The sequence below is a fragment of the Myotis yumanensis genome, unplaced genomic scaffold, assembly GCF_028538775.1.
Source record: "Myotis yumanensis isolate MYYU_CA2020_CCGP unplaced genomic scaffold, mMyoYum1.0.hap1 SCAF_1, whole genome shotgun sequence".
Taxonomy (NCBI): Eukaryota; Metazoa; Chordata; class Mammalia; order Chiroptera; family Vespertilionidae; genus Myotis; species Myotis yumanensis.
The window spans coordinates 173,462,594-173,481,835 of NW_027223752.1; the positions used below are offsets into that span (position 1 = coordinate 173,462,594).

At 35.7% G+C, this 19,242-nt stretch overlaps 1 protein-coding gene across 5 annotated transcripts in view; it reads right to left on the reverse strand.

Annotated features, from left to right (window-relative positions):
- The window catches only part of RAP1GDS1 (Rap1 GTPase-GDP dissociation stimulator 1), a 136,926-nt gene that overhangs the window by 73,006 nt on the left and 44,678 nt on the right, over positions 1-19,242 (reverse strand). For 4 of the 5 annotated variants that reach the window (XM_070392405.1, XM_070392415.1, XM_070392401.1 and 1 more), the window contains exons 3-4: positions 8,482-8,604; positions 4,384-4,509 (exon numbers count right to left, since the gene is read on the reverse strand). In XM_070392405.1, coding sequence (XP_070248506.1) covers positions 4,384-4,509; positions 8,482-8,604 — 249 coding nt within the window. Of the gene's footprint in view, positions 1-4,383; positions 4,510-8,423; positions 8,605-19,242 lie in introns of those variants that run through there. The other variant, XM_070392431.1, reaches the window with a different exon arrangement.

Genomic DNA, 19,242 nt, shown 5'->3' on the forward strand with positions numbered 1-19,242 from the left:
AAGTGAAACAAGCCAGTCAATGAAGGAAAAATACCACATGATCTCACTCATTCATGGATAATAAAGACCATTACAAACTTTTGAACAATAATAGATACAGAGGCAGAGCTGCCTCAAACTGATTGTCAAACTGCAGTGGGAAGGCCAGAGAGAGTTGGGGGGCAGGAGGGAGGGGAGTAAGAGATCAACCGAAGGACTTGTATGCATGCATATAAGCATAACTAATGGACATAAGACACTGGGGGGTAAGGGAGGGTAGTGGTTTGTCAAGGGCGGGGGGGGGAAAAAGGATACTTATGTAATACCCTTTGTAATACTTTAAGAGGAAAATAAAAAAAAAAAAAAAAAAAAAAAAAAAAAAAAAAATTAGTGTTGTTTCCAAATCTGCCATCACTAAAGCTCCTCTTCCAATGATCGACAGTGACCTGAAGCCTTCACACAGTACTAAGAGGACTTATGAACTCAAAATTTATGAAACTGTGAGCATTCAGAAAATAATCAAGTACATTATTAAGAAGTGGAAAATAAGTCATAAAAAATTAAAGATTCAATTTAAACAACAAAAAAGGCATAGTTATTTAATTTTAACATGTATTAATTTGAATTATATATTTTCTCTGGTGTATTAAAAGGCACAAATATTTAATTTCATGTAATCATTTTCTTCAAGCTTCTACTACCTAACTTTTAACCAGTATATCCCATATCAATTATTCCCTAACCTCAAGCAGTAACATCTACAAACAGAAAAAAAACTTCTGTTTATCCCTACAAATTATAAAGGGTGTAAATTTAATATGAAGTTCTTCAATACTATAAAGCCATTTAAATATATCAGCAATTTAAAATGTGCACAGCTATGTAGACAAAGCTAATTACTGAAAGAAAGGACTAAGATAGCCATATTAAGGAGAAAAAAAGAACTAATTTTTTAATTACTTTTGAGAGGAACATGTAATTATACAGGCCAAAGATGTTCATTTCTGAAATGTTTAAATGTTTTGTTTTTTATTTATTTTAGAAAGAAAGGAAAAAAGGGACAAATATCAATCCTGACTAGGGATCAAACCCGCAACCTGAGTACGTGCTCTCACTGGGAATCAAACTGGCAACCTTTTGGTTCATGGGACGATGCTCAACCAACTGAGCCACACCAATCAGGGCTAATAATTCTGTTTATTTAAAATCACATTCCCTAGCATATTCCAATCACAACTTTACTGATTTCTAAAAATGAAATACAATTTTGTTCTTTGATCTAAAAGATGTCAAACTTCCCATAAGTTATTTTGCCAAAGTTCCAGAGCAAAAGAGTTTTAAAATGTTGCTTTATATCAAAAGTCTGTTTGGATAGTTCTAAAGAGAAATTCATAACTGAAGTGCTTTGAATGCTTTCTGGAAAAACAGAAAAAAGACCAGGTATTTTAATGTTCCCACAAAGCAATTCTTTCATTTCTATATGCAAGAGAGAGCCTGGGATTTAAAAAGTTCATAACAACAAAGCCTCACTACATCCCATTTAGCAGTTTTACCGTCTGTTACCAGATGTTAGCATTATGTAAGATCGTTCCTCCTATTAGGAAGAGTTCCTAAGATCCGGTAAAAGCTGGTAAAACTGAAATCTAACCTACTTTTTTCAAAAGATTTCCATGGATTTAAATTTAACTGAAATATGCTAGCAAACACTTTGCTTTTTAAGTGTTAAAATAAAAATCTATAAAATAGGCATACATTTCTCAAATTTACTTCTCTAACAGTGAATTCCTTATAATAAACCCACACAAAAAATTATTCATTTAGAGAATATTTATAAAATGTAAGTAAACTGATTATTCCAATGTATAAGTTTAATAAAACACAAATGTGAATTTTAAAACATGTTATTTATAAGATAAAGATTTCTTGTATTTATAAAACTGCCATGTGTAGTTTTCTATTACCCTTCATTGTTTGAAGGGTAATAGAAAACTACATTCTCAAGATGGAAGTTTAATAAATTAATTAAAATAGAAGCCATTCAAAACTTTTTAAAAAGAGAAATCTAATTTCTGGTTTCTTTCAAACTGCCAATTGTCATAAAATACAATGAGAAATACATTTCAAATACATTCACAAGTCAACTACATAACATCCCATTTACAGACTTTTATGTTATTCCTGCAATTCAAATATAGGCACTATACTTTTCCTACAATTATTTGGAAAAATCAATAAGTGGTTCACAGAAAGTTAATTTCAAATAAAAGGGTAAGAAAACATACATTCTTATGAAAATTATATGCATAAGCAGGACACAATGAACACATTTCATCACATGATTTATAGTAATTAATTACTTCTTATATTAATATTTAAGACTACTAACTTCATTTTTCTTAAAAAAGGTTTAAAAGTATAAAAATCAGGCTGTACTCACTATGCTCAATTTTCCATGGAACTATAATTTCCATTAAATTACATGAAAATAAAGTGGCTATAAATATTACAGATAAATGAAATTTAAAAAACGAACATCATAGCCTAAAGATTTTCTGCTGTATACCTTGTAAGAACAGAGTAAATGGATATGATAAAAACACTATAATAATGGACTGTGGTTTCATCAAAATAATAATCATATTAACTAGACATTACCCTAACTTCAAGGTTCATTAGTACACAGGAAATAAAATTACTCTGCTCATAACAACCTGAGCAACATGAAACAATAAATCACTATGGGTGTTTCTTCTATTTTACCATAAGTGAAACTCAAAACAAAAGTACACAAAAGAGGTATCTCCTATGTTCAAACAATGGGTAATTCAAGAATACCTGAACTAAACAAGATTAAAAAATACTTTTGATAGCCTTAAGTTCTAAAAATAAACACAGGATAGTAATGATCAATGCTCTCCAAGTACATGCCATCAATCATTCACAATTACTCTGTAGAAGTCTTTATAATATATATTGTTAAAATTAATCATATAAAATATAAATAAGTGGTTCATTCTTAAAAACTAACATTGTAAGCTATGGTGTTTAATAAGAACATTAAATATGAAAATGCAAATTATAAACATACAGCACTAGAATTTTGTAAATAAAGTTAATATCCTAGCAAAGAAAGAACTAGCATCTATTCCCCCAGACATAATAATTAATGTTCCAGAAAAAGGAAGGAAAGGAAGAATAAATAAGACTAACCTTACCACCACTGCTACAGACAAGTTATGACTGAAAGCTATAGTTTTAATCCTTTTTTCTATTTCTTTCTCTTATCATAAATGAATACGTTTATGACCTTATGTAATATCTGGTTTATGTGCACAAATCGCTATTGGAAACACTGCCTATTATAAAAAGGCTTTGTCTTGTGTGTTTATACCAAAATAGAACTCATATAAAAAGTGAATTATAAACTCAATGGAGAAAATAAGCAATAAAAGTTATCCTAGTTATATAATAAAATTAAATTCCTAGGAGACTTTAAGGGTGATATTTAAAGTATTTGTTTTGGGCTCAGAAAATATAAATCTAGGGAAAATCAGAATAAATCTAATTAAATTAAATATACTCAAAATTTTTTGTACATTTTGCGTACATGTATGTAGCAAAGGAGAAGCAGGAAGTACAAAATTTTTGCAATATATCTATATCCACGTTCTTGCTTTCTTTTTGCCTACAACAGTATATGACAGAAAATGGTGAGGATGACAATGGCTTTGTGACAAATAGGAATGGACTCAATGCAGACGTAGTAGGCCAATCTAGCTTTTGAGAAGGTAATGGTTTTTATGAATGGTTTTACTGAATTGCAAAAATGTATTTGGACTGCCCTAGCTGGTTTGGCTCAGTGGGTAGAGCATTGGTTTGTGGACTGAAGGGCCCCAGGTTTGGGGTGTGCAGGAGGCAGCTGATCAATGATTCTCTCTCACATTGATGTTTCTATCTCTCTCTCCCTCTCCCTTCTTCTCTGAAATAAAAAAATATATTTTTTTAAAAAATGAAATAAAAATATATTTGGACAGACTTCAAAACTTTAAAAAACTGTGTTCATAAACATTCTTATTCAGAGATAGTACTTTAATAAAACCTAATTAAAAAGATACAGATATATTTAATTAAACGCCCCAATTTCTTAGAAACTAACTTACTTTCCTCTAAAAATATAATTTGTGATAGCAGAGGAAAAGAACTATCATTTCCTATAATTTCTTAGTTAAGACTAGTATGGCCCATACTTCCACCAGTTCTACTAAATGTGCAGAGCTGTCATACAGGCCCATGTTAGTGTGTTAGCCTAGAACGGACAATGCTAACACTAAAAGGGAAATCAGTCTGAAAATCATAATCTTTAACAACAGTTTATAAGTGTATCACTGATATTTCAACACTTACGGCTATCATAACATATGTTTCCTAGAGCCCTGCCCGTTTGAAGCAGCACTTCCTGGTCTTTGCTATTTAGTAGCTGCACCAGTGGTGAAATCAATCCAGCATCCACACACGGAATTCGCATAAACTCTGAAAATAAGAGACATATTTAATTTAAAATTTAAAAATTCACAAGTTACACAAATCATGTTTCTTAATAAAATAAATACTTATTATTAAAATGTTTAAGATGGCTTACTATTTGAAGAGTACATTTCTGTTCAAAATTACCATTGGTACTCTACTACATACTTCATGAAAAAAGTACACAAAAATTAGTGGAGTCGTATTTTCCTTTGCTGACAGTCTGCCATAAACCAAAAGGATTTTTAAGTAATTTACTTTATACCTAATTTATCACCATCTTCTTATAATAATTGGATGTGCTTATAAAGCAGCATGTTGATGGTGGAGAAACTGGTAAAGGTCTTTCCATGAGCCTGATAATTAAAGTACAGCAGGTCCTCAAACAACTTGTTCCGTTCAATGCTATTTTGTTATAACGCTGATGAGATGCAGTAGAAATCTAACTCTTGTTTATATCAGATTAGCCTATGGTAAAATCGGTTTTGTCATCCATTGTTTCACCACAGTTCCATGAACCTATTAATGACACTAAGTGAGGACTACCGTACTACAGTTATAAACTAAGCCATCAAATTGCATAATTTTCACTCTATGTTCTCTAAAAATTAAAAATACAGCATTTTTAAAAAGGTTCAAGTGAATCATCCTATATAATAAAAGGCTAATATGCAAATCAACTAAAGAGCGGTACAACCGGTCACTATGATGCACAACGACCAGCAGGGACAGATGCTCAACGCAGAAGCTGCCCCTGGTGGTCAGTGTGCTTCTACAGGGGGAGTGCTGCTCAGCCAGAAGCCGGGCTCGCAGCCTGTGAGCGCGGTGGCGGGAGCCTCTCCCGCCTCCGCAGCAGCAGCACTAAGCCATCAGTCAGATATCCCCCAAGGGCTCCCAGGCTGCCAGAGGGAGCAGGCCGGGCTGAGGGAACCCCCCTCCCAGTGCACGAATTTCATGCACTAGGCCTCTAGTTATAAACAAATCCTTTTCCATTGATAAGACTCAAAAGAACCATCTATTCCTTATCTTCATTCCTACTCTTCATTAAAATTCATTTCATGGATCACTCATATCTATGGTTGTACACATACATTTGGTCTAAAGCACCAAACGTATTCTTATACTTCAAACATTTTTCTTTCCTTGGCTTTATAATATACCATTCTAAATTTAACAACTCCCAATGATACCATCATAGTCATGTTTAGACAAACTTTTATACAGTGTCTCATGAGGTACTAACAAAATTTAAGGATATGAAGATAACTAGTTGATGAAAGTTCTCTAATTAGGGCTATTATGTGAACTGTTTGTTACCTTTGAAGCAGCTTCTTTTCCCCCTAACATAGCTGTAAGTCAAGAGGTATTCCTCTCTACCTAAATAAAGGCTTGCATTTCTATCATATTTCTTACTTACCTCTAGATTACTGAAAATCCTCTATCAAAGATTAAGAGTACTTTCTTACTTCTAAAGCTAACCTTTAAGTATACTGTCAATGTTTTGTTTTGAACTCAGTAGTATGAGATATTCTATTACCTACTGAAAATTATGCTTTATACTTGCATGAATTCAATGACTATAGAAGATGACACATCAGTCTACTTGTCTACCTCTTAAATTAATAATTACTTTAGAACCTTTATAAATTTCAAACCTTAAAATAACTTGTCATCAACTCAAATTAATTAAATTAAAGGCAGCTATTCATTATGCTTTTCATCTCTCTCAATGCCTAGATTCCAACAGGGGCATATTTAAATGACTACAAAAGTTTAGGAACAGAATGATTTGCATTATTTTCATAAATAGAATCTGTGGTTATATCTTATTGTTTTGCTTGTTTGTTTTGTTGTTAGTATTCTTCAGGCAATGGCAGCATTGATGAATTACTATTTTTCTTTGCTTTTATGTTCTAACTGTCTATATCAACCTATCTTTCAAATTTTTGATGCTATAATCGATATTCAGTGTTCTTGAAATGATAAAGGATAAATAATTACAGGAAAACTGTGGCTCAAGTAAAACTGTTCTGAACTGAATTTTTTACATTTTATTCCAAAGCATATAAAGAATACTTTAACACAGCCAGAGTGGCTCAGTGGTTGAGCATTGACACGTGAACCAGGAGGTCATAGTTCGACTCTGGTCATGCCTGGGTTGTGGGCCTAATTCCCAGTGGGTGTACAGGAGGCAATCAATCAATGATTCTCTTTCTCGTCATTGATGTTTCCATCTCTCTCTCCCTCTCTCTGAAACCAATTTAAAAAAACAAACAAACAAAAAAAAACCTTAAACATACATAAGGTTATATTTCAATTAGCTCTATTTAAAAAAAGAATAAAGATAAAATTAGTATATTCCTCAGCTTTTTCAGTCAATGTAAAAGCAACATTGCCAGTCCCTGGAGAAAGTAAACGTCTTCCAAAACCTTTTGCTTTTGAGGCAATTTACTTTTTAAGTAAGCGGTGCAGCCCTCATTAGCTAGTATTAAAAACATGAAGTTACCTACTTCAGATGGGTAAATGTGAAAACATACCAGTAATTTTTTAGGAGTATGTTTAAAATAATATATATCATTGATCTACATACAGAAATATAGATACTATTACAGAATGACTGTGATGGTCATCCTCTCTCAAAGTGGTACCTACTATCTACATCCCTAGTTTCTGGAAATCTATATTGTGATTCTAATGAGATTAAAAATCAACTACTTGATCTTAAAAATAAAGCTGCTTTGCATCTAAGAGTCAGACAGTGGTGGTCTAGGTTAACAAACCATTTCTGAGGGGGATCTATTTTCAAACTAAATCTGCTTCAGAAGTTCTTTGTTGTCCTGAGGTAATCACTATCTATTCACAGCAATTCAAATCTGCTTGAAGTACATGAAATATTTCAAGACCTGAACATTTATGACTAGCTGAAATCCAAAGCACAGTATAGTGATAATATAATTACAATAGCTAGTCGTGATTTACATATAAAAACCTTACTGAAGCCTGAAAGACATTTTGAGAACCTCTAAACAAATGAAAAGAATTTCATGGTAATTTTCTTTTTGGTAATACATTTATGAACAAGTTGTTTTACTGGGCCAAAAACAACATACATTAGTATCATACAATGCCACCTGCCATAGTGATTACACAAATGAGGCCAGAATTTTTAAAAAAATTTTCTTTAAAGTATAACATATGCAACTTACTAAAATAAAATGCCTAAAAATAATATCAAATCATAAATTGAGACAAACTAAAGGTATTACATTTAGTATGGCCCTCCCTTAATGTTAAAAACTGCTTTAAGTCAGGGTTTTCTCAAATTGACCAAATTAAAAAATCATATGCAAATATTTCTGCTACAATAAATTCTTGCAAAGAATCTCTTATTAGAAGTAAACTATATGTAATGGGATGGATTAGCTATTATATGATCTAAGCTTTGTTGTCATTATTTTTCCAGAGTATTTTTAAATGGAAATTTAAAAAATAAATGTTTCCCTTGAAGGTAAATGCAGAAAACAGAACATATATTCTAATTGCTCTGTTGCTGTCAAGTGCCAATGTCAGGAGGATAGACCAGACTAAAAATAAATAGTTCAAACCTGGGTACAACACAAACAATATATACACTGAAAAGAATAAGCTAAGCTCTCTGTGACAATAAAGATAAATGACTCAGTGGCAAGTTTAAGAATCCTATAACCAAAGTAATAAATGATATAGGTACAGCAAGGACTAGCAGTGTTTTCCTTTAATTCAACTCTAAAAGAAGGGAATAGCAGATGTGAAATGTATAAATGAAATGACTATAAATATAGTCATTTTTAACAATTACATGAAAAAGGCAAAGAAAATATAAAAAAATTAAAAATGTCTAATCTACAAAATTAAAACATAAATTAATAAAACATACTGACAATTAAGGTGTAAAACTGAAGATGTTCCCAGCAGAAAAGTTCTTGAGGAAAACCTCACCATTTTTGGCTACTTCAGCTATGATGTTAGCTACTTTGGCTGTACAGGAAGACTGTGGAATCAACAGACTTGAAAACAATTGAAGTATCCCACTTCCTTGGATTTTTTCACTTGTTTCCATATCTGAAAGAGATATATACAAAGAGCTTTAATAAAAATCTTCAACAATAGCCTGACAATTTTATATACAATACATTCTTCAAGAATTCTCACCATCCAAATAAAAATTTGTTCAGTATAGATTCAAATGTATGCAATTTATATAAAATTACCTTCATTTCCAAAACCTCCTTTTGAGTTTTTATTTGTACAAAACACTTTATAATGCAATCTTTTCTCTATCTACAGATTATAAAGGAATTCTTTTTGAATATACCATTTGTATACTAAACTTACTTTTCAATGTCAGTCCCAAGCCTGTCTGTTCAGAGTAGGAATGTCTTTTTTTCTATCTCCCTTCTGAATTCTGTAACAGTGTATTATTTTTACATATGTTTACACACTTGGAATGATTATAAAATCAGTGTTCATTAACATACTAGAGGCCCGATGCATGATATTTGTGCAAAAGTAGGCCTTTGCTGCCTCAGACCTCGCAGCCCCGGCTGCCTCAGCTTCGTCCAGAAGGTCACCCGGATAGTTGTTCCGTCATTTGCATATTATGCTTTTATTATTATAGATAGTTCATTTTCAAGATTTAAAAGAATCTACAGAAATGAATAATTTTTTGTAAATGCCTGTTTTCAAACTGATGACCATTCTGGTCCAAGCACTGCTGATAATGCAAAGCAATGGAATCACAAACATCAAAAATCATTTCATTTGTCGACTTCATTTCATACGCATCTTCAATTTGTGGACTGCTGCTGGTTTTGTACCATAAACTTTATCTTTTATGTATTTCCATAAAAGAAAAACAAAAAGTCTAGTGTCACTTTAGGATAAATTTTCTTTGTTCAAAGCTTAGCCTGACTTCACATTATTTCAAATGAGTTAAACCTGAAAAGGAGTGAAAATTAGGAGTTTTTTTGGACACTATATATTAGCTGGGGCAAAAGTAGGTTTACAGTTGTCTACTTTTGCCCCACCCTGTATATATAAATTCTATGGTTTCCTATATACTATCAGAAATTTTTAAAGTAATAATTAAATGAGCAAAAACCCCCACCTCATATCACTTTATATGGAGAGATAGAGGAAACTATAGTTCTATATGACTACTACGTTTTTCATTCAACTCTTCAAACCACCACTAAGGATGAAAAGAAGTAGTGAACAGATTTAGTGATATAGAAAGTCAAGAGACCCCCTACTTCTTTCTTTGAGAAAATATCTACACTAATAAAAGAGAAACATGGTAATTAGCATATGACCGCTACCGTTCCCATTGGCTAATTAGCATATCCTTATGCAAATTAACTGTCAGCCAAGATGGCGGCCAGCAGCCATGCACTGAAGCGAGCAGGGAGGCTTGCTTGCTCCAGTGACGGCAGACTCCAACGTTCCCCGCCTGCCGCTGCCGGCCTCTCAGCTGCAACTCTAAGCAACTATGTTGCAAATATAGAAGCTAAACAAAACCCCAGAAACCAGCTTTCAGTCAGCCGGCCTTCAGCCAGCCTGACCGCAACATTGTATCAAATACAGAAGATAAAACAAAGGCCAGAAACCGGCTTTCAGCTGCCGAGGCCTCAGAGCTAAAGCTGGCCCAGAATAATAAAAAGAAAAGAAAAAAGGAGCGGTTGGGAGCTTCACTCACCCGTCAGCCTGAAAACGGCCCTCAGCCCCTCAGCCAGGCTGGCCAGGCACCCCATTGGGGACCCCTACCCTGATCCAGGACACCTTTCAGGGCAAATCAGCTGGCCCCCACCCGTGCACCAGGCCTCTATTCTATATAGTAAAAGGGTAATATGCCTCCCAGCACCGGGACCAGTGGAGCAGCGAGGCTCCCGGCACCGGGATCAGTGTGACAGGGGGCAGCGCCGCAACCCCCTGATTGCCCTGCGGCTCTGTGAGTGACAGGGGGCAAGGCCACAACCTCCCTATCTGCCCTGCTCTGTTCGTGACAGGGGAAGGTGCCCCAACCCCCTGATCAGCTCTGCTCTGTGCCTGATAGGGGGGAGCTCCCCAATCCCGATTGCCCTGCGGCTCTGTGTGTGACAGGGTGCGGCGCCCCAACCCCCTGATTGGCCCTGCTCTGTGTGTGACAGGGTAGAGCCATAACCTCCCCATTGGCCCTGCCCTGAGTGTGACAGGGTGCAGTGCCCCAACTCCCCGATCCGCCCTGCTCTGTGTGTGACAGGGGGTGGTGCCCCAACTCCCCTATCGGCCCTACTCTGTGAGTGACAGGGGGGAGCTCCTCACCCCCTGATTGGCCCTGCTCTGTGAGTGACAGGGGGCAGCACCCCAACCCCCTGATTGGCCCTGCTCTGTGAGTGACAGGGGGCAGCGCCCCAACCCCCTGATCAGCCCTGCTCTGTGCGTGACAGGAGGTGGCGCCGCAACCTCTCCATATACCCTGCCTTGAGTGTGACAGGAGGCGGTGCCCCAACCCCCCAATCGGCCCTACCCTGAGCGTGACTGAGGGTGGCATTGCAACCTCCCGATCCACCCTGCTCTGTGCATGACGGGGCGGCCCCCCAACTCCCCAATCGGCCCTGCTCTGAGCCTGACCAGGGGCTGCACCTAGGGATTGGGCGTGCCCTCTGCCACCCGGGAGCAGGCCTAAGCCAGCAGGTCGTTATCTCCCGAGGGGTCCCAGACTGCGAGAGGGCACAGGCTGGGCTGGGGGGCCCCCTTCCCCCCCGAGTGCACAAATTTTTGTGCACCGGGCCTCTGGTATATATATATAAAGAACCTTTCAATGAAACCAAGTTACTTCATGTATCTATTATTAAAAGCATGACCTATTAAAAGATAACAAGAACATCTGGAATGATGATGCAAATAAAGAAAAACTCAAGGAAATAAAACTTAAAATTGCTATTTGATGCTGAACAATGAAGAAGCATAGCAGCCCTGTCCGGTTTGGCTCAATGAATAGAGTGTCGGCTTGTGAACTGGAGTGTCCTGAGTTCACTTCCAGTCAAGGGCACATGCCCAGATTGTGGGCTCGATCCCTAGTAGGGGGCGTGCACGAGGCAGCCAATCAATGATTCTCTCTCATCACTGATATTTCAATCTTTCTCTCTCTCTCCCTTCCACTCTCTGAAATCAATAAAAACATTAAAAAAAAAAAAGAGAGACATAGCATATGTTTAAAGATAGAGTGGTAAGCTCATTAAAAAATTCAATTTAAAACTGTTTCTACTAGTATACTGTTTCTACTAGTATGTGTAGATCCTCTATCTTTGCATACTTTAGATATATAAACTAATAAGAGAGAACACTGAAGATTTCTTAAGTAAATAGTAGCTAATGTGATCAATAGAGTAGAAAAATAATTTTAATAAAATAATTTGAGAAATTCTACAAAAATAATGCATTTCTTTACAGTAAGTGCCAATTAGTGCAGTTTTTCAAACTGCACTATCCATTAGAAACTCTGAAATGGATTTGGTGAACGAGGTCCAGCAATTTCTCGAAGAGAGACCAGAATGAACACCACTAGCCAAAACAACAAAAGAATAGGAAAAATTTTGCCCAGAGTAAGGTAAAAACACTTAGTGAAACTTTGAATTATACATATGCACATGTATAATTAACTGTATGTGTATGCCTACTTTATGTAAAATGTATTTCTAACCACAGGTTCTGGTCAAAAAGTTAAGAACCACTATGCTGTGCACTGCTTGACTACCCAGGGTTACAGAACCATAACACTCTCTTAACATCAAGAGAAGCTAGAGTTGTCAAATGGCTGAAGCAATAGAAAAGTATATAGATAATTATACTTCCATGTATTTATTATCTTTGAAAAAGTAATTTGCAATTCATTTATATGTGTTTATCCATGACATTGGTACTACAGATCAATCAAGTAACCAAGATTAGACAATGTTGAAACTCCAACCATGCATTTTCTTTACCTAGCATAAGCATAGTGCATTTTCACACAGCCAGTACTATTTTAGTTTCTAACATTTTATGTACTACAAAAGACATCTGTAGTACTTAAAACAACCTTATTTATTAGTTGAAATAAACAGATACCCAGAAAAATGAAGCAGACCTGTCTAAAAGTCACCAATCATACTAATCACAGAGCATAAACAGCAACTTCAGATTCTATTGAACTAACAAATTGAAATGTGTGTCACCTGGCAACCACTGGTATTATTTTTTACAACAGAAAACTTAAGCAAAAATAGATGAAACCTGTCCTCTTGTATGCTGTCACTTACTAGATTTCTTACAATTCAAATTACTCAAAATGTCATGTATACACGATGGGGACATAAACATAGCAGTTGTCTTTTTAACAAGCCCATTTATAAAATATAATGTGCCTTTTTGCTTTTGTTTTGTTTCATGGATTAAAATAAGTTTTTAAGGTACCACCTGAAAACCTCACACCAAATTTCCATTAATTTTTTTTAAGCAAGAAGCCAAAAAGAACTGAACCCAATTTTCCATAGTAAAATCCTTCCTTTTCTAACCAGAAGATGTACTACTACAACCTTAGATTGCCCCAGGGGTCTTATGCCACCATCTGTTGGTGCTAAGACAAAAGAGCAAGAGTAAGCCATAAGGCATGATCATGATTAAATGTGAAGTCGAGGCACTTATGTGCTTGGAGGCAAGCAGTTAACTGCAAATCACCCATGCGTGTCTCCCTTTGACTATAACTGAAAGAACGGCTTAACGTCAGAGCTGATGGGGCAAGAGGAAAAAGAAAACAATACAAAATTCTTGTACTCTGATGAGACAGACTTTCCACAGATTATAATCCAAGGAATTGGAAGAAAAGTTATACTAAGATGAATCAAGAATTTGGGAATGGTATTTTTTATGCTATTGTCAGAGAAATCAAAGAAATAAATATAATTGTTTCTCATGTAAATCTGATTTACAATTTTAAAAAATCTAACAGGAATTCTATTTATTTGCTAGCATCTGGATTTCTATATAGGTTTAGAATTTAAATTCAACAGTTGGGAATTACCCTTCTTTCCTGTGGCAGAAATACACAAAGGACCAAATACTGCTTATCACTAAAATGTCACTGTTCAATAAACAATTATAAAGTTTCAGCCTCATTTCATATATACTTTCTGCACTGGCATTACACTGCATTTCAAATGCATAGTGATTTGTGAAACTAAAAGGTGTTCTCAGATATCTGTGAATACCCTTGAAATGATTTTAAAAGCACATTAAGAAGTAGTCAGCAGTTAGTGTTTGCAGGTCTAAATAAAGGAAGGGCTACTTATAAAAAAAAAATCATGAACTGAGCTCAAGAGGCCTATAAAAAGGTAGGCTTTTCATTATTTTTGCCAGTCTACTATAGACATTTTAACTATACGTCTTTTAAATGTTTTCAGGAATCAATTCACTATCTTTCTCCCCCTTCACAGTTAGGTGAGGTCATAAAAAATGTTTGAGTATGACTACAAATTACAGGCACTGGCAGTCCTTGAGTTTTAAAGGACCCATATATGATGGGCAATTGCTCCTTTAAAATAATATCTGTAAAACCTACTGCAGCAGTCATATCCATCACAGCAGCCCTTGCAGTGCAGCAAGCGTTCATTCTGTCCCTATAGTCCTGTGTCCACACTCCATCTGGCCTCCTGGTGGCAATAAGCAGCTTAGTTATGAAACTGCCACTGACAAAAGGGAAAAGAAAACTGAGCAATCAGGTCAGAGAAACTTTAAAGAAGAGTACATCAAGAACCTAGGTTACAATGGCATTATGGGGAGAAGTTAAAGCACCGCTTGTAGAACTTCTCAAGGCCAATAACCTGGTAGAACACAGGAAACAAGCAGAATGGGAATAACTCATAATTTAAGATATAGCTTGAGAAAGGCTGAAGTTCCCCAAAAAGCTGCCAAATAAATACAATAAAAAATTGGCTTTACAGTTAAATACCAAGATGGAGTTTTCAGGTATGCTACTACAATAAATTGAATTTTTGATGTTATGTTAGCATATAGACTTCATGAGGATAAATAAAAAGCATTTGATAACCAATTTATAGTAAACTCCAAGTTAGAAAAACAAAAATAATGACTGCAATTACTATAACTCTCTTGGATTAAAAATGTATTTGTATAAATTGACAGTATGTTTTAAATTAATAAAAAATACCTTTTTCAAAAGTAATAAAAATGCCTTTTAAATAAAATCTGTGCAAATAAAGAAATTAAGGGGGGGAAACCCCTCGCAGGGGTTTTGCATGCATTTATCAAATTAAAACTCTTACCTTTTGCAATAGCATGGACCAGTCTAGAGGTTATTATGCTAAGGGAAATACTGTAATCCAGTCCGTGAAAGACAAATACCATATGATATCACTTATATGTGTAACCTAGTGAACAAAATAAACTGACAAACAAAATAGAATCAGAGACATGGATATATGGAACAGACTGACAGCTGTCAGAGGGTGGGGGTGGGGGGGGGGGACTGCATGAAAGAAAGTGAAGGGATTAGCCAAAGAACAAATATGCATAATCCATAGACACAGACAACAGTGTGGTGAGGGGAGGGGGTGTAAAATGGAGACATCTTTAACAGTGTAAACAATATTAAACAATACAAAGTAAAAAAAAAAAAATTAAGTTTTACTTAGAGTAAAGAATAGCATCTTTATATTACATATCCAGGGAATCCTTATAACAGATTTTGAAGAGGAGACGCAGATTTGGATTGACTGCAAGTCAATGGAATATGACTTTAAAGGAGGGCATATGTATCCTTGTCTCTGAAGAACTATTCATTTCTCAAGGGGTAAATTTTTAGAATAGGGTGAAACAAGTGACCTTGCCCTATGCTCAGGCAATCTGATCCAAAGTCAAAGCTTCATTTACTACAGTGATGGCGAACCTTTTGAGCTCGGTGTGTCAGCATTTTGAAAAACCCTAACTTAACTCTGGTGCCGTGTACATATAGAAATATAGAAATTTTTTGTTATTTGCAACCATAGTAAAACAAAGATTTATATTTTTGATATTTATTTTATATATTTAAATGCCATTTTACAAAGAAAAATCAACCAAAAAAATGAGTTCGCATGTCACCTCTGACACGCATGTCATAGGTTCGCCATCACTGATTTTACTACAACACAGACAAGTCCCAAATCCTCTCTCCTTTTTCCAACTGAAAACAAAGTATTTGCACTTGGATATACCATAAATAACTCAAATTTAATGTTCTTCAAATCAAACTTACCCTCTTTTTCTTTAAAATCATTCTAGTCTCTATCTCGGTGAAAGACAGAGAATCCATCTAAGCCACAAGCCTGCCCCAGAATGATTGCAAATTTTTCTCTTTTGAGTAAATGCCTTTTTACCACCCACATTCAATGAGAACATAAGTTCCAGATTCCATCTCACCAGCATCTTGTGCATCTATCCTTTCCTTTCTACATTCATGTTATATCAAGTTCTTAGTTCTGACCTTTATTAAATGCAACAGCCTCCTCAAAAGTCTCCCTAACTCCAGCCACACATTCCTCCCACTGCTCCTATCTGTGATCCACAGATACCAGAATAAACTTCTGGAAATGCAAATTTTATGTCACTCCCTCTTTTAAATCTTTAAATGATTCTCCATAACTTTGTTTGTTTTTGTTAATCCTCACCTGATGATATTTTTTCCATTGCTTTCCAGAGAGAGTGGAAAGGAAGGAGGGAGGAAGGAAAACATAAATATGAGAGGAAGACACATCGACTGGTTACCTCCCACACGAGCCCAGATCATGAAACCTAGGTATATGCTCTTGACCAGGAATCAAAACTGAGACCCTTGGTTTCAAGGGCTGATAGTCTAACCATTGAGCAACAACGGCCAGAGCTCCATAATTTTTAATTAAACATTCAAGCACATCCATTAGTATTTCCCAATCCTATCTCCTGATACTCTTCCATGACAATCTACACTCTAGCCACCCTAAATTACTTCTAGTAAACCAAATTAATCACCTTACTTATTACTTCCTTACTGCACATGTTCCCTCTCAGAAACACCGCACTCCCTATTACTTTAGCTAATTCCTGTTCAGACTCAGTGTGCTCATTTAAAGGTATTTGACTGATACATTATCTTAAATTTATATCAAAACATTTTTTAAAATTCTGAAAGCATTTTCAAACATATTCTCTCTTCATTTTTAAAACAGGTCATGTGAGATACGCATGCTAGGTCATGTTCTCTTCATATCACAAATAAGGCTCTGTAATAAGATTATACTGGAAAAAGAAAAAGAATCCAGTTTTTATGACTCTTATTCCCTATTCCACTGCTTTTCCTACTGTTAACTGTTATTTTAGAAGACATATGGTGATGACAATACCTTGACCAGATTTGCCAAGTTATTATGTAAAAAAAATTATTTAACCTATTTTGCAGGAATAAGAACTACAGTGAAGCAACTAAGTGGTAAGAAAGTGATACAGGTTTAAAATATTTAAAACACGTAAGAGGAATATGCTGAGTATAAGAAGATTAAAATTAGGGCATGACAAATAAGAAGGCAATATTTCTAGAGAAAATGGAAGTATATAAAGTGGGGCAGAGGGAAATAAATAAAATGATATTTCTTTCACTGATGAGACCCTTTTTTTCCCCATAAGGATTTTAAGCAAATAAAAGGAACATGAGATACAGGAAATAAAAGGATGTATGTAGTCATGAAAAGAAAGAGGACAGAACAAAGACACATTTTACAGTGACTCACTCTCAGAAACAGGTCTTACTAAAACATTAAATTGTGAAAGTCATTTTAGAAAATTACCAGTGATTTTTGTAGTCTTGCAGTCATTTCAATTCTAGGATAATGTAAGCTGTGGGAGTCAAAGAAGTTCTGTGTGTGGAAATCATCACTAGAATAAGCAGGGAGATCTGTTAGTTTGACTATTTTTCTTTAAAATTACCACTAAATAGGTCATAGAGTAGTTGCTAAAAAATTAAGATCTGTATTGTTAGAAAATAAATGAAAGATATCTACTGAGAAAATAAATACCAGGAGGAATTGTGTTAATGACTGTGGTAAAAGCAGAGTGTATAACTGGAATTGTTCACCTAGAAGTTCAAAGTAATTACTGAAAATATAGTTCCTATAGAAAATGTGGATTTCCTCACTTCATATTAAGAAAATGAGAATACAGTAAAACAGAGTAAAGAACATTTTCAGTAAAAGACCCACCTCCATCCTATTGTGAAATACCTTGGTAGGAAATATGAAGTAAACAAAGCTAGAGACCTGGCATATACACGACTGGATTTTTTGAAGACCTTAATTTATTAATGTTTACCAAAAGCCTACAGGAATATATACTGTTCCTGAAATAAACAAATTATTTCCTAAGGAGCATCTTAAAAAAATATTAGCCTAGCTGATATGGCTCAGTGGATAGAGCGTCGGCCTGTGGACGAAACAGTCCTGGGTTCGGTTCCGGTCAAGGGCACATACCTCGGTTGCAGGCTGCTACCCAGCCCAGGCCGGCTCTGGTGCAGGAGGCAACCAATCAATATGTTTCCCTCACAATGATATTTCTATCTTTCCCTCTCCCACTCTTTCTAAAAACCAACGGAAAAATATACTCGGGTGAGGATTTAAAAAAAAAGTGATCCAAGGAACCCACTTAAGGAAATATTACTCTTTGTAAACAAGTCAATGTGATGCATGCAAAATTTACTCTACTTTTTTCAGGAAAACAAAAAGAAATAACAAAAAGTTACACATAGAAGGAAAAAGAGTAAGGAGTCACTTAAAATGGGCATTACCGTAAGTCTGGCCAAAGGAAACAGTTAAATAGCTCATAGTATCATCTTAAATTGAGATAAAATTTAAAAATGTCCAACAACAGAGGACTACTACTGTGGACTAGCCATCCAAAATAACATTATGTAATCATTAAAATGCCATTTTAAAAGTTTATCATGTTAAATGCTAAAAATATGGTATAAAAAAGGAACCTACATTTACATGGCATAATTTAAATTTTATAAAATAAAAAAACTAATTTTTTCTGTTTTCCAAATTGTATACAATATGCTCACATCTACACTAATAAAAGAGAAACATGGTAATTAGCGTATGACCGCTACCCTTCCCATTGGCTAATCAGCATATCCTTATGCAAATTAACTGTCAGCCAAGATGGCGGCCAGCAGCCATGCACTGAAGCGAGCAGGGAGGCTTCCTTGCTCCAGTGACTGCAGACTCCAATATTCCCCGCCTAACTTGCCGGCCTCTCAGCTGCAACTCTAAGCAACTATGTTGCAAATAAAAAGCTAAACAAAACCCCAGAAACCGGCTGTCAGTCAGCCCCGGATTGCAACATTGTATCAATGTTTTCAGCAGCGAGGCCTCAGAGCTAAAGCTGGCCCAGAATTAAAAAAAAAAAAAAAAAAAGAAAACAAGGAGCGGTTGGGAGCTTTTAGTCACCTGCCAGACAGAAAACAGCCCTCAGCCCCTCGGCCAGCCTGGCCAAGCACCCCAGTGGGGACCCCCACCCTGATCCAGGACACCCTTCAGGGCAAACCAGCCAGCCCCCACCTGTGCACCAGGCTTCTATTCTACATAGTAAAAGGGTAATATGCCTCCCGGCACCAGGATCAGCAGAGCAGTGAGGCTCCCGGCACCGGGATCAGCG